The sequence below is a fragment of the Salmo salar genome, chromosome 13 (assembly GCF_965601325.2).
Source record: "Salmo salar chromosome 13, fSalSal1, whole genome shotgun sequence".
Classification (NCBI taxonomy): Eukaryota; Metazoa; Chordata; class Actinopteri; order Salmoniformes; family Salmonidae; genus Salmo; species Salmo salar.
Window position 1 is genome coordinate 25,554,926 of NC_138303.1, and position 11,189 is coordinate 25,566,114.

Genomic DNA, 11,189 nt, shown 5'->3' on the forward strand with positions numbered 1-11,189 from the left:
CTCCACTAATCTCTTTCAGAGTACATTCACCGAAACATAGGGCTGGAAAGAGGCTATATACCTGATTAAGAATGTTAAATGTGCCATGATGGATAATGAATAAATCAATGATGTCATGGCACCCAGAAGTAAATAACGTTTCTGTTTTCTAAGGTTCACTTTAAATGCTCTCACTCAAAGGCTAGCACCCTAGAAGATTACACTCCTGTGTTCTTTGTTCTTTCACGTTTAATCAATTTGTAAGTCGCTCTGGATAAGAGCGTCTGCTAAATGACGTAAATGTAATCCAATTGTACAAATATGAGTCGAACATGAGTGATACAACAGGAATTCCTTGAAAACATATGCTTGAACATAATGCTCTGGAGAATTCCATAGTATCTGTAAGAGCAGAACGCAACGGATTGAAGGGGAATTAAGCGATTCCACAGATGAGTTCTGCCTCTAAAGATAAGGTGGTATGTGATTCTATAAAGGAGGCATACCTTTTACACATCAAAGGTCTGGGAATTTCCACATAGGAAGTGTTATAGTATCTACTAATTAACACTGAATGTTTTGCTGTAGGGAGATTCTATCACCTCAAACTTGGAAGGGGGAAAACTCATTTTTTGCCCCACTATTCTTCTTGATCAGGGCAGGGTACTTCCCCTTATCCCCTTGCAGTATTACGTTGCCGTGGGAGCTATCTCAATCATCATTATATCACTCCGGATGTGCCTCAGACCTAAGCCTCATTGGCCAGTCTATTGAGCCTACATTGTCTGTCCCATTAACAGCCCAGAGCGTCAGACGTCTCTGCTCTTTTATCTGGCACGCAAGGCCGCCTTGGCAGGCCGGGACTGCAGGTAGGAAACCATGGCCTCTGCCTGGCCTAGCCCTAGCAGTGGGTGGGTGGCTCTGAGACATAATCACAGGTGTTTCCCTCCAGGTATGCAGCCAGCCAGGTTCAGTCATGCTGGGAAACCCAGACACCGGGAGTTTTATTGTTGTAACTGCAAGGTGTTGCTAGGCATGTCTGGTCTTGCGCTGTTGTGCTTCTTTCAAAGAAAGACAGTGGTGGGGGAGAAGGAGATTTTTGTCTTGACATTGGGGAATAAACTTGAAAGAAACTAATGTTCTTTCATTTAGTTATTTTAAGAACTTTTTAGCACTCCACTACGAAGATGGAACTGGACAAGAAACAACCCATGCCTAGCCTACTCCATTTTAAAACCACATTCATAGTAAGCTCTGATACTCTGCTGTCATTAGTTCATGAGTAGGCTATACTGTAATGTAAGTAAGCCCTGCAGCAGTCCTCTACACGACTCTTCACACTTCATTTTCTTCAGCTTAGCTCAGGGCTACGATTATTGGAAGCCTCATTTCATAACCGGTTCTTCTTAGATAGAGGGATTACATTGCCTGAGAATCATGTCTGTTTTGGCACAGGTCAGAAGTGGGAGGAATGTAGAAATCTGCTAAAACAAGTGCATCAGGCCAGGGTTTGGAGGACCTGAGGCTTGTAGAGGGCTAGTCTCAGGCTAATCATAGGTCATTGGTAATGAAACCCCTGAGGTAGGGATATTTCTATGAAAAGGGGACATCATTATTGCCAATAATTAACATCAAGTTAAGTATGCTACTCAATATGTTCTTATGAGATGTGAGTTTCTGTGTGCGCTATTGTCTACATATCTATTATTTCATACTCTGAGAACATTCTATTCTCAAAATATTTCATGGATATCCTAACCCCTACTCTCAATGGGCTTTAGCTAGTGGGATACAAGACCCCCACATCACCCTCCCAAAATGTCCAACAGGAACCGAGGATGTAGTGGCAAGCTTTCATTTCCTTTTTTCAAATGAGACAAAGCTGCTTTTGGATATGAGAAAAACAGGAAATTACTGAATTTACCCAACAAACACTGAAACGCTCAGTCTGAGAATGAGACACCAGCTCAACATCCATTAAAAAAAAGTTATTCTTCGTAAGGATATTAGTCATCAAGTAGAATGGGCCTTAATTGTCACGAAATGCACATATTCCAGCTCTATGCTGTCTCATCTTCCTCTTCTCTCCAAGCAGAGTGACTGACTGGGGAGGGGAAGTGACTGTGTTGTGGTTTCAGAGACCCGTCCATCTCTGCATCCGACGTCCTGCATGGCCACAACAGACAGGAAGCCAGGCATCAGCGTGGACAGAGAGTGAATATCTCACCACACCTACAGCCTTGGGCCTTGTGCTACACAACCCAACACAACACAGACAGACAGTGGCTATCCCACAGCCTACTGAAATAAAGCACCTTGCTGACTCTGCACTGGACTTGATATTCTTCATTATGGATGTTGAGTCATTGAGTGTTGACTGAAAGTAGCCTAAGCTTTGGCACGGCAGTAGACCTGAATAACAATAAGACAGTAATAATAACACAAGAATACATAGCACATTTAAAGGTAAAAAATATACAATATATTTGTTGTATAAACTTGTACATAAATGTCTTGTACACTTAGTTTTACATACACTATACATACTGTAATTGGGTCAATTTAACTTCACATCCTTCATGATTCAGAGAAAAGGTCCCCCGTTACCAAGCGAATCTTATGTACATATTTTACAAACACATACCAAATAAACACACCCCTTTGATGTATTTCAGAGGCTGTAACAAAATACAGATATGTTATATAAAATCCCTGAAAATGTCTCTCCGTGAGGTAAGAACACATCTAGCATCATCTTCACTGGTTTCATTTCATTCCCTCTCTCTCATTCACTAAAACATTCAACTTTGAGCCGACTCGTTCCGAAACATTACTGGCAAAAACAGAACGGATCAAAACTGCACTGCATGTTTCCCTTAACATGGTTCTGCTAAAGGAAGAGTAGCTGCAAGCTGAAGATTGTGTCTATACATGACTTATCCATGACTTAATAAACAAGGTTCAGATGTCCATTATGGGTCATAACTACAAGTCATGAATTTCAAGCATGGCATATGACAATCCTATACTATACCCAGGTCCTTGGTTAAAGACAGTTAAGTGTTATGTTAACTTAGAAGGTATGATAAAGGACACAGGAACAACAGGCAGAAGAGGTACAGAACAGAAATTCAACTTGATTACATGCAGACAATGCAATGCTATTATAATTATTACAATTTACAAGAGCTTTGCAAAACAAAACTATAGGTGTTTCATCTTTAACATTTTGCAGAGGGTGACCTGTCTCAATTCAACAAAGGTAAAACGGTAATGCTCTGACATACTGTATTGCATTCCTACATGATCAAATGTTTACTCTGAAGATGACAGCAAAGTAGGGAAAATAACATAGCACTTGTCAACTACTGTTTCCCAAGATCACTCCATTCTGATGTTAAGAGAGAGAGCTGCAAATGAAGACGTTTAGAACAGTCATCAATAGGAACGTTACTGTCATCAATAGGAACGTTACTGTCATCAATAGGAACGTTACAGTCATCAATAGGAATGTTAGTCATCCACAGGAACATTAGTCATCAAAAGGAACGTTACAGTCATCAATAGGAATGTTACAGTCATCAACAGTAATGTTACAGTCATCAATAGGAATGTTACAGTCATCAACAGGAACGTTACAGCCATCAACAGGAACGTTACAGTCATCAACAGGAACGTTACAGCCATCAACAGGAACGTTACAGCCATCAACAGGAACGTTACAGTCATCAACAGGAACGTTACAGCCATCAACAGGAACGTTACAGCCATTAACAGGAACGTTACAGTCATTAACAGGAACGTTACAGTCATTAACAGGAACGTTACAGCCATCAACAGGAACGTTAGTCATCAACAGGAACGTTACAGTCATCAACAGGAACGTTACAGTCATTAACAGGAACGTTACAGCCATCAACAGGAACATTAGTCATCAACAGGAACGTTACAGTCATCAACAGGAACATTACAGTCATCAACAGGAACGTTAGTCATCAACAGGAACGTTACAGTCATCAACAGGAACGTTACAGTCATTAACAGGAACGTTACAGCCATCAACAGGAACATTAGTCATCAACAGGAACGTTACAGTCATCAACAGGAACATTACAGTCATCAACAGGAACGTTACAGTCATTAACAGGAACGTTACAGCCATCAACAGGAACGTTACAGTCATTAACAGGAACGTTACAGCCATCAACAGGAACGTTACAGTCATTAACAGGAACGTTACAGCCATCAACAGGAACGTTAGTCATCAACAGGAACGTTACAGCCATTCAAGGCCAACTTAAAGTAGCCCCATCTCCTCAGCAAAAGTACCATTCAAAAAAATCTCTGTTTGGTCCCAGAAAACATAGATCCACATTCTCCATGGCCAACCTCTCCCTTCAGACCAATGCATTAGCCACATCTGTTAGGAAAACAACTGACACATCCCCATCACAGCTGGAGAATATGAAATAACAGTTAAATCATCTTAGAGTTAGCTCATAATAATGACATTTCCTGCAATAACCATACCATAATTCACTATTATTGACAATAAGGCATCAGAGCGTGGACCAAACAAAGTATGTACTTTTTTTAAGCATACTGGGGAGCACCGTGGCCTATAAAAATCCATACTTAAATCACTTGCATGACAGGTGAGCCTCCTCAGTCTCTCTCTACCAGCTGCAGTTCCAGGAGTCTTTTCCTTTTCCTGACAGCCTACAAAAGACCATGTTGACACTGATGAAGCAACATGGCCGCCAAACCCTGCCTTCTCCGTCTCCTCACGTCGACCCCAGAGTGTCCAACTGGAACACGTTGTGATTGGTCGGCGTGGTGAAGTAGAGCTGCTCATTGGATGAGGAGCGGTTGTCACACGGGCTGTGCAGCCCCAGTGTCCTCTCGAAGTCCAGCAGCTGGCCCATGAAGTTGAAGTTGGGGGAGATGTTGGACTTCTTCCTCTTGACAAAGTCATAGGCGTCATTGAGGGATAGGTTGAGCCTCTGCATCAAGTAGGCCACGGTAACGGTCACAGAGCGGCTGATACCAGCCAGACAGTGTACCAGGACGCCACACTGCTTGGACCGAGCCTCATCTACGTGTACAAGTGAGGAAGAAGGTCAATATGAGTCAAATAAGACTGGTTTTATGATCAGATCACACATAGACTTCAGACTCTCAGGGCGTGGGGTCTAAGGGCTTGATAGTGTATTCATAAGGCTCAACACACAATAGCTAACATGTAGGCCTGCTTCTTATTGTTTTCTCATGAGGATCAAGGGAGACAGTAAGTAGACCTTTATCTTTGTTGAATGACATCTCCATTTGTCAAAGGAAATATCATTTATAGTGAGTTAATCCCAGCAGGGTGAAACGCCCTGGACTCCACCACAACCAGGATACATCAGAGTAAGACTCATGACCTGATAACCAAACTCAGGCAGCCATAGAGCGTGGAAGCCATGTTTCCTTCCTCTACCTCTAACCCCATCAACAAACTAGTGCACAACAAGCCTGGAAACACCACTAGTACAAACATACATAACCTAGAAGGTTTCCGGTGCTGTTGTGGGTTTCTGTAAGTTAGGGTTTCCCAACTTGGCCCTCCCAAGTTTTCTGAGCCAAAAAAAGTAATTATTATTTACATTTTGGTGGGACACAAAAGACTAAAAACACCAGCAAATCAGCTCCAAGTTCAATTTTGGAAATCTGCTCCAAAGTATTTCCATGCATAATAAAGAGATAATGTAAACTCCCCCCATTCCGTACAAATGTGCGCAAACGCGACATTGAAACGAGGCTGCAAAGAAAACGAATGGGACTGTAGCAACTGTGTTGAATTCAAAATCTGGGGTGTGAACTACGTTTCTATTGAAGCGTTGATCGACATGGTAATGGCTCTATAGTATTGGAGAAAAGTTTTTTAAAAACGGACCCTCCGTTACATCGTGACGTGTCATGCCGTAACGTACAGCACGCGTAAAGCAACTATTTCTGTCTTACAATCTCTCTCCACCAGGTGTAGCACTTCTCTCATCATTTAAAAAAAAGCAATGGACAGTGACGGAGGTAAGGAGGGATACCTAGTCATTTTTTTGCGTCGTCACTGCAAGCGATCATGACTCTCAAAAGACAATGTTTACTTCTGAAGATCACTTTAGCACCGCCCTAAAAACCCGATTCAAATTCGCCACAAACCTTCAAATATGTATGTAATGACACATTATATAAACTCTTTATAGTGTTTTATTTACATTTTATAAGTTGGACAGATCGAGTGAAAAAAAGCCGTTTTCCCACACGACATCTCTCCTTCTCACTACCACGCATTATTTTCGCTTCCCCACCCGCCATTTTTAAAAAGACCCGACGGAACACATTGCCTTCTTGAATCATGCAGAAACGGGCAGCGTGGAGGTCTCGTCATTGATTTTGTTGGAAAAGGGAGAAATTGTGCTTTACAATGGTATTGACATTACAGTTGATCTGGAAGTATTACGTATTTGGGGCGCTAAAATAAGGTCAATTGTGCGGACCAAGGCGATGTACAAAAGTGAGTGAGTTTACGTTATACCTTCAGCAAGTATTCATACCCCTTGACTTATTCCACATTTTGTTGTGTAACAGCCTGCATTCATATTGGATGAAATAAGATTTTTTTCCCTCACCCATCTACACACAATACCCCATAATGTTGCAAATGTATTAAAAATGAAAGTATTCATACCCCTGAGTAAATACTTAGTAAAAGTACCTTCGGCAGCAATTACAGATGTGAATCTTTTGGTAAGAGCTCTGTCAAATTGGTTGTTGATCATTGCTAGACAACCATTTTCAGGTCTTGCCATAGATTTTCAAATAGATTTAAGTCAAAACTGTAACTCGGTCACTCAGGAACATTCACTGTCTTTTTAGTAAGCAACTCCAGTGTAGATTTGGCCTTGTGTTTTAGGTTATTGTCCTGCTGAAAGGTGAATTAATTTCCCAGTTGTCATGCCGTGTGTGTAGGTGGCAGGGAAGTCAGGCGCAGGAGAATAAAACTTGGTATAAATGGAGTAGTTTAATAACGTAAAACAAAACCTCCAAAACCAAAGTACATAATAAAATAAACGTGGGTACAAAAACCCGTCGCGCACCAATCGAATATCACGAGCATAACAACAAACAATCTCTGACAAGTGCATGAGGGGAAACAGAGGGTTAAATACACAACATGTAATGAATGGGATTGGAACCAGTTGTGTAGGAAGACAAGACAAAACCAATGGAAAATGAAAAATTGATCAATGATGGTAGAAGACTGGTGATGTCGACCGCCGAGCACCGGCCGTACAAGGAGAGGCATCGACTTCGGTAGAAGTCGTGACACCAGTGTCTGGTGGAAAGCAAACTCAACAAGGTTTTCCTCTAGAATTTTGCCTGTGCTTTGCTACATTCTGTTTATTTTTTATCCTGAAAACTCCCCAGTCCTTAATGATTACAAGCAAGCATACCCATTAACAATTGCAAGCAAGCATACCCATAACATGATGCAGCCCCCACTATGCTTGAAAATACGGAGTGTGGTACTCAGTAATGTGTTGTTTGGATTTGCCCCAACATAACACTTTATATTCAGGAAAATAAAATTGAATTGCTTTGCCACATTTTTTACAGTATTACTTTAGAGCCTTGTTGCAAACAAGATGCATGTTTTGGAATATTTTTATTCTGTACAGACTTCCTTCTTTTCATTAGTAATGTGGAGTAACAACAATGTTGTTGATCCATCCTCAGTCTTCTCCTATCACAGCCATTAAAATCTGTAAAGTCACCATTGGCCTCATGGTGAAATACCTGAGAGGTTTCCTTCCTCTCCGGCAACTGAGTTAGGAAGGACGCCTGTATCTTTGTAGTGACAGTGTGTATTGATACACCATGAAAAGTGTCATTACCAACTTCACCATGCTCAAAGGGATATTCAGTATCTGCTTAAAAAAATTGGGGCCCTTCTTTGTGAGGCATTGGAAAACCTTCCTGGTCTTTGTGGTTGAATCAGTGTTTGAAATTCACTGCTTGACTGAGGGGCCTTACAGATAATTCTATGTGTGGGATACAGAGATGAGGTAGTCATTCAAAAGTCATGTTAAACACTATCATTGCACAGAGTGAGCCCATGCATCTTATTATGACTTGTGAAGAACATTTTTACTCCTGAACATATTTAGGCTTGCTATAACAAAGGGGTTGAATACATATTGACTCAAGGCATTTCAGCTTTTAATTAATTAGTACAAATTTAGAAAAACATAATTCCACTTTGACAATATGGGGTATTGTCTGTAGGCCTCAATTCAATTAATTTTAAATTCAGGCTGTAACACAACAAAATGAGGAAAAAGTCAAGGGGTGTGAATACTTTCTGAAGGCATTGTATGTGACCGTATACAAACGTAAGCAAGGTTTGGGCAAATTGCAGTCTATTTGTAGACTACAAATGATTTGCAATCATGTTCTGGCCTGCTCAATAAACAAATCACCTCGCAGCTGAATCTAGTTGATGATCCCTGCTGTAAGTTTTTTTTAAAGACTTGTTTTCCATCCTTAAATAACAGACACTAACAATGATCCAGGAAGTTCATCAGTAGCACAGGTACTGTCCCTTGTGCCGAGCAAGGGACTTCAGTCCAGCTCTCTTTTTGACTAATACATAGCCGAAGAGAGGAGGTGGTGGATGGACCAATATATATATTTTTTTTTATAGAGAGAAAAAAAATTATTAAGACACCAATAGACAGTTATGTTGACTTGTGACATTTGTAACCAGATGTGAAAATAAAAGTAAAAGCCATAGCTTCATCACACAAGGGGGTTTCAGTGATGAGCAATACCACTGGGAATACCAGGAACTTCACGGTAACAATGATTCAAATCATAATACAAATATGACTAAAATACAACAAGAACATTAGGTGGACAGCAAACAACTTCCTCTTTCTCACTGTAATTCACAGAAGTGTATCATATACTAGGTATGCCCGTGTGTCATTTGCTACAGGCTTTGTTCTCCACATATAGTACTTTTTGGAACACAATGTGATCTATCATGTTCTCCCCCACACAGTAAGTCAGCTACTCACCGATGAAGGATATGGCCTCTGGAAAGAACTGGGACAAGTTCTGACTCCAGTGGTCCGAGATGGGGATCTGCTTGTACGTAAAGAGGCCGTCATGTTCAAACATGTTGGGGAGGTTGGGTGTGACGTTCAGGATGTACTTGATGTTGTACTGGCCCAGCACGTCCAGGTTGGTGGAGTCTTTGGCACAGCCCAGGTAAAGGAAGGGGAGGATCTGGACTGGGAAGGCAGGTTGGATGTTGGGAAGGGGGCTCTCCTCCGACTCGGTGGCGCTGCTCGGCTCACGGTCCGATTCACCATCTGAGAGGTCGGAACTGATCCGGAGACTTCCGAAGCCTAGGACAGAGAGCGGGGGAGAGGAGCTGGGACAGGAGCTGTCCAGGAGGGTTTCACAGTGCTCTGGGTACTCGGTCTGAAACTTCCCAAATCCCCCTGAGATCAAAATAACCAAGGAGTTATAAAATTGTGTATGTGTTGTCCTGTGTATCTCAGCCAAGCATTATATTAATATTATTATTATTATTATTAAAACTGTAACAACAGAACAGAGATTGGGGTCAAATATTATTCGTTAGAGTTTAAATATAATAACTGACAAGTGATCAAATTAAGTAATAGGCTGTGTACTACGTTTTGTTTACTATGAATAACATGTTAATAACATGTGAATAGGACTGACTCAATAACAATTGTATGCCATCTATACCATTACTGAAAACTGTATGGGCAATAGTTATTTCCTTCACAGCAGAACATTCATGAAATGCATGCCCTTTTCCAACAGTAGCAAAACATGGCGTAGCCATTTTGGAATTTTAATTAAGATTCTCAGTCACACTACTTCTCAAAGTTTGAGAGACAAAAGATGTGGGCTACCTTCAAAACTATGCTGTATTGTAAATACTATCTATATAATTAAAATTGATTGATTTGAGTTGTTTGTCTAAAATATATTTTAACCCTACTTTATATACAGTGCACGGAAAGTTAGACAGGGAATAATCTACATATCCTATTGAAAAACAATATCATGGCAAAAATGGAACTTGCCTTCCAGGTAATATGCTTTACATCCGTCGTCCCATAGTTTCTGAAGAAGTAGTCCCAGAACCGAGCCAGTGGCCCCATCCTGCCAGTCCACAGTGCACTCATCGTACAGAATCACTGTATCTGTATTGCAACGTCTAACGAATTTCTCCTTGTCATCGTGGTTCGGTATGATAGTTCGGATGGGTATGTTGCCCTTCTTAAACCTTCGCAGCATCAATGCTGGAATTGCCAAATTGATCGCCGTTTCTATGTGGGATGATTCGTAAAGCTCGTGCGATCGGCAGTCCAACAAAAGCAGCGAACTTCCCCCGGATTCCAACTCGAGTTGGAGCCATTCTACGCTTTTACTTTCAGTCACATTAGTCATATCGAACTAAATATCATGTTACATTCATGCAGGTAGGCTAATACACAAATGACGCTACATTGTACACCAAGCGACGAATGACTATTTCGAGGAGAAACACTGGAACATGTAAACTCAAGCATCAAAGCTCAAATGTTTAAAAAAAAATGTATCAAATGACCGGTTTGAGCGGGAGCGTTGATTTCCCTCTAGCCACATATACACGCCCAGGTAAGCAACTCCTGCATTTGTTCCTATGCAATAATAACACCAGACATTAACACGAACTATTCGACACTGACAGTCGCACTGCTTGGAGCACGGTCTCCCTTTGCCATTCCGATGCAGAGGAAATGTACTTGACAGTGGAGCAACTCAAGAGAGGGAGGTGCTTGCTTCAGGATTTAAAGACGTAGATGGAGTTTGCAAAATGTGGTTTGTAATCCCTCCTCTAGGCTACTACTGTGTAATAAATAACCTATTTGAAAGTGTATTATAATTTTATTATTATTTTAATGTTATTTTATTATTAAATTAGGTATACAGAAAATGCATTATTCTATCAATCTTTGAATGATCAAAACAGTTTTTTTTTTCACTCGTTAATTATGTTTAATATGTAGGCTATGTAACATAATTAATTGCAGCCCACTACCTGCTCTTTTCTTATTTGAATGCAGTGATAGTTTTTATTCTTG

The 11,189-nt window shown here is 40.9% G+C and overlaps 1 protein-coding gene across 1 annotated transcript; it reads right to left on the reverse strand.

Annotated features, from left to right (window-relative positions):
* Window positions 1-2,438: 2,438 nt before the first annotated feature.
* Window positions 2,439-10,864, reverse strand: LOC106566750 (dual specificity protein phosphatase 7). The gene is made up of 3 exons (XM_014135106.3): window positions 10,146-10,864; window positions 9,099-9,527; window positions 2,439-5,074 (listed from the first exon to the last, which is right to left on the reverse strand). Exons 1-3 carry the CDS (start codon window positions 10,510-10,512, stop codon window positions 4,764-4,766), a joined length of 1,107 nt encoding a protein of 368 aa, XP_013990581.1. The 5' UTR covers window positions 10,513-10,864; the 3' UTR covers window positions 2,439-4,763.
* Between the last annotated feature and the right edge of the window lie 325 nt (window positions 10,865-11,189).

What these genes read in the sequence shown, in the direction of transcription:
- LOC106566750 (XM_014135106.3), bottom strand. Translation starts at nt 10,512, where the DNA reads ATGACTAATGTGACTGAAAGTAAAAGCGTAGAATGGCTCCAACTCGAG. An exon ending in TAAAGCATATTACCTGGAAG is followed by an intron (nt 9,528 to 10,145) that starts GCAAGTTCCATT and finishes TTTTGATCTCAG; the next exon opens with GGGGATTTGGGAAGTTTCAG. An exon ending in AGAGGCCATATCCTTCATCG is followed by an intron (nt 5,075 to 9,098) that starts GTGAGTAGCTGA and finishes TTGTACACGTAG; the next exon opens with ATGAGGCTCGGTCCAAGCAG.